General features: G+C 29.1%; 1 protein-coding gene across 1 annotated transcript in view; it reads right to left on the bottom strand.

The window, feature by feature from the left end:
- Positions 1-541: 541 nt before the first annotated feature.
- LOC108692905 (solute carrier family 23 member 1) overlaps positions 542-4,481 on the bottom strand; it is a 13,108-nt gene continuing 9,168 nt past the window's right edge. Inside the window, exons 6-13 of the mRNA XM_018201477.1 lie at positions 3,828-3,948; positions 3,332-3,587; positions 2,993-3,121; positions 2,748-2,906; positions 1,783-1,862; positions 991-1,132; positions 774-921; positions 542-677 (exon numbers count right to left, since the gene is read on the bottom strand). Of these exons, the coding sequence (XP_018056966.1) occupies positions 626-677; positions 774-921; positions 991-1,132; positions 1,783-1,862; positions 2,748-2,906; positions 2,993-3,121; positions 3,332-3,587; positions 3,828-3,948 (1,087 nt within the window). The 3' untranslated portion in view covers positions 542-625. The remainder of the gene's footprint in view (positions 678-773; positions 922-990; positions 1,133-1,782; positions 1,863-2,747; positions 2,907-2,992; positions 3,122-3,331; positions 3,588-3,827; positions 3,949-4,481) is intronic.

The raw sequence follows: 4,481 nt of genomic DNA, 5'->3' as shown, positions 1-4,481 counted from the left end.
TATATATTGTATAATTTGAAATAAAAGAAATAGATATAGATATTATAAATTAATATATAAGTCTATTATCTTTAACAACAATAAATATTTATAAAACTTTAATGTAGATAATTTTTAATAGATATAAGAGGTAAATAATCCTTATTGCAAAAGTGCAACATAATTAACTATTGTAAGTTGAAAACATCAAATTAATTATTGTAAGTTGAAATAATAATTGATTTATGATTGTTACATGTACTTCAATATTTCTAAAGTTTCTAACCATTATTTATTTCTCGATTTAAAAAACAAAGTGTAATATTAATACACATCTAGACATATAATTAATTTCTTTGTATAGTTATATACAATTATAATATTTTATCTTTTTCATAAATATTTATCTTTATTTAAAGAGAGATAGAGAAGACAATTTCATGCATGAAATTGATATTCATAATTGACAAAGCAAATATGACTGAAATTAAGATTAGGAACGGTAATTATGTGTTATAAAATTTTGTATAACATTGTGATGTCACATTTGTTGATTTTTACATATCACATTTTTCGATTTAAAGATATCTTACGACAGACCAAGTATATGCACATGAGGTAATTGTATCATTCAATTTTAATGCACTTATAATTTTTGGTAAGTAGGTAAAAACGGTATATATGATGTCCATTTCCATCTAAAAAATATTAATTAATTTAAATATTAACTGTACGTTGTACATATTATATATAAATATTATATATAGATAAAATCTAATGTATATTAATAACACCTTCTCAGCAGACTCATTCCAAACGGAAAATCGAAAGTATTCTGGACGTACTCAGCATCAGATGCTTCGTCAATTTTTTTGTCAATCGCGTCATCAGTCAATTCCATTTCTTTTGCCCAAGCCTCCAAGCCCCGATCTTTTGCATTACCTTATAAATTTAAATATAAATAAATCAATAAGTACATATCCCATTATTATTAATCCTTATCAATAGTACCTGGGATAATGTTATCCAATAAACAGCCTAACGCACCACCTACTAAAATAGTGGTGCTGAATAATACGGTGAATACGCTGTCCACCACGGCATTTCCTGTTTGTATTGTATCCGGATATTTAATCAGCCACTTTGACAAGACCTGAAATAGATCATAAAATCACATGCGTGCATTCACTCTTGCATATAAATATATATGTATCTATATGTATATGTAGATATGTAATTTATATGAAAATGTATTTATGCATCCCTAACAGCACAATTCATCGGCGCAACATTTCCCAGCAAACGAGAATGGATTGAAATGGATTCAGATTTTCAGAAATATTGATTCACGAATATTAAAATGAATGCTTTTCAATCCTGAATTTTTTCAGCATTTTTATTCATTTATAGGAATTGCATGGAGCATATCTCTATCCCTTTCAAAATCTAATAATAATATTAGCTCTTTCTGTGCAAAAACATACAATTGTGAATACTGTTCAATTCAAAATTTTGAATAGGAAATGCAGTTTTCCAATCCAATTGCATCCAATTGAATCCAATTGAATCCAATTGAATCCAATTAAATCCAAAAAAAAGTATTCGCTATTTAAAATATGCATTCGGATAGAAAAAAATTTCAATCTATTTTAATCTATTTTCGTTTGCTGGATTGCCCAATATATCCTCAATGTATGCCAATATTTAACCAACGTTTCGCCAATAAATTCTGCTAGAAATGTAAATAGCAAAAATTAATGTAATTGAGTACACATTCGTATCCTGGAGAGTGTACATACTCACCAAAGGGAAAAACATGGACAAGCCTAAAATGAATAAGTTTCTTGAGGAATTGAGATTAACGTATTGTAATGCCGACAGACCTGAAAAAAAGAACTGCGAATTAAAAATAAAATAAAAATAATAAAGAAGAAAATACCATATATATATATATATAAGCCCAGCAAATGAGAATGGATTGAAATAGATTCAGATTTTCAGAAATATTGATTCACGAATGTTAAAATGAATGTTTTTCAAGCCTGAATGCATTTTTATTCATTTATAGGAATTGCATGGAGCATATCTCTATGCCTTTCAATCTAAAAATAATGTTAGCTTTTTCTGTGCATTGTGAATGATACTGTTCAATTCAAAATTTTGAATAGAAAATGCAGTTTTTCAATTCAATTACATCCAATTGAATCTAATTGAATCCAATTGAATCCAAAAAAAGTATTCGCTATTTAAAATATGCATTTAGATAGAAAAAAATTTCAATCCATTTTAATCCATTCTCATTTGCTAAGAGATGAAATAAATAATAAAGAAAAGAAAGAAAATAGTAATTTTTAAATTAAAAACAGTTTCCTAATTACTTATACATCTAAATTATAAGTATTACGAATAAATTTGCTATCTTTTCATGAAATCTTTCTAATATAAGTCTTACATATCTCGTTTAATTAATATAAAAATATAAAAATAAAAATAATTTTATGGCAGTGAGAATAAATCAAATATAGTAAAATATCAATATAAATCTTCGATTTTTGATGCGTAAATAATATATTTTATTGCTTAAATTATTCGCACCAACAATTGCGGAAGCTCATATTGACATTTTATTTATATTTAATTTATATTATATATATCTTGTTTAAGAATATATGGGACATCTGAATGCACTTTTTTACTTTGAGATTTAACTTTGAGATATTCATAAATAAAGTATTTCGCAATTGAATATCGTAGAACTTTATGCTCACCGAAAGCACAAATCATTCCAAACATTATGCAGAATATTCCACCAACTATCGGCTCGGGAATTATGATGAATACCGCACCAAATTTGCTGATTACACCCTGCAGGAGCATCAGGAAACACGCCCATTGTATGACTCTGCGGCTGCCGACTTTGGTGACTCCTAATTGTTTTCATTACGTTCTATCAGATAATGCTGTTACACCAAAAATCTGCATTAAACTCGCGGTTAAAATGTATAATCGTTACCTATCGTGCCGACATTCTCGCCGAATGTATTTGTGCCATTGCCGCTACCCCAAAGTCCAGCCAGTATTGTACCCAGACCTTCTATACCAATACCACGATTGATTGCATGAATCGGCGGCGGCGGAGCTCCTGAAAGTTTCTTGATAAATCACAAGCTCATTATTAACAAAAATTTTGTTCTTAACAAATCTTATTTTTTTTTAGGTCATTTTTATTGATGATAAAAGATTTTTCCTGGAAAGAGTCATCACCTCATTATTAGTACTAATAATAATAAATGAGAAATGGCTTTAAAAGGAAAAATTATGAAGAAATCATTTCTAAAATGAATATACCTACCACACATTCTTGCGGTAGTCGGATAGTAACTGATGGACTCAACAGTGCATGCTAATACTCCTGCTAGCATACCAAGTACTCCTGACAATGTTACGGTGGGTACGCCCCACTGTCCAGGATACGGTATTCGAAACCAGGGTGAGTCGCTTATAATTCTCAATTTGCTATCCGATCTGGCGGGATGACCAAACGGTAACGTATCGGTTACTGTTAGTATGGTGCAGATTATCCACATGACAATTATCGTCAGCAAAACCTAATGTAATAAGTACTCTAAATATATATATGGCGATATTTTCATATATGAATTTTTTATTCTAAAACAATGATCTGCAATTTCATAAATAGACACAAAATTTCTATGGATATAAATACCTTTAAGTAAAAAAAGTATAAAAAGAAATGCTTAAAATAGAAACTCAAGAATCATTTATTTATTCTACGGTAATTCGCATTATCATTACGAAATTTAGGATCCTTCTCTCTTAATGCTTACTGGAAAGAGTTTGAACAATTCGAACCAAATAACGTGGAGTCCATGGTCCTTGCGATATATTAAAAACGGAAATGGAATATTGACCATTATTTGAGAACATGTTGTCAGTAGTATTATTGTTCTAAAAATATACACAAGTCAAATATATACGTCAGTAGTATTATTGTTCTAAAAACATATATTCATTAAATCCTAAGATATTTAATTTTATTAGATTTTAATCGCAAGAATTAGAGGCTTTCAAAAATAAGCCTTTATCTAAGTTTTAAATTTTTTAAGCTACAAGAATTAACCAATTATAGTCGTTTTTCATGAGCATTTCCTGAAGATGAAAAGTTGGATGATAAAATGAGTATAGAGTTGGCTTAAGAATTGTTTTGTTATGTGTCAGAGAAGAATATACAAATGTGAAAGTGAGCGCGGTGTGGCAAAATATAGCTGGCCGTCCCCGTTTATGAAGGTCTAGTCTTCTCGTCTGCTCGGCCAAGATTCTTGAACGAAGGTCTATTCTAAAAAAGCTGCACAATTGGATAATCAATCAACCATATCATATATCAAAGAGCATGTCGAAACAGAATTTATAGACTGTTTATTGTTCCATTGAACATTCGACAACTGTAATTGATCAATTTCTTAAGATTTAAAATTTACAGC

This window comes from Atta colombica, unplaced genomic scaffold (assembly GCF_001594045.1).
Source record: "Atta colombica isolate Treedump-2 unplaced genomic scaffold, Acol1.0 scaffold83, whole genome shotgun sequence".
In the NCBI taxonomy this organism is placed as follows: Eukaryota; Metazoa; Arthropoda; class Insecta; order Hymenoptera; family Formicidae; genus Atta; species Atta colombica.
Note: the sequence above shows the minus strand (reverse complement) of the source record. Positions and strands in the feature narration are given on the sequence as shown.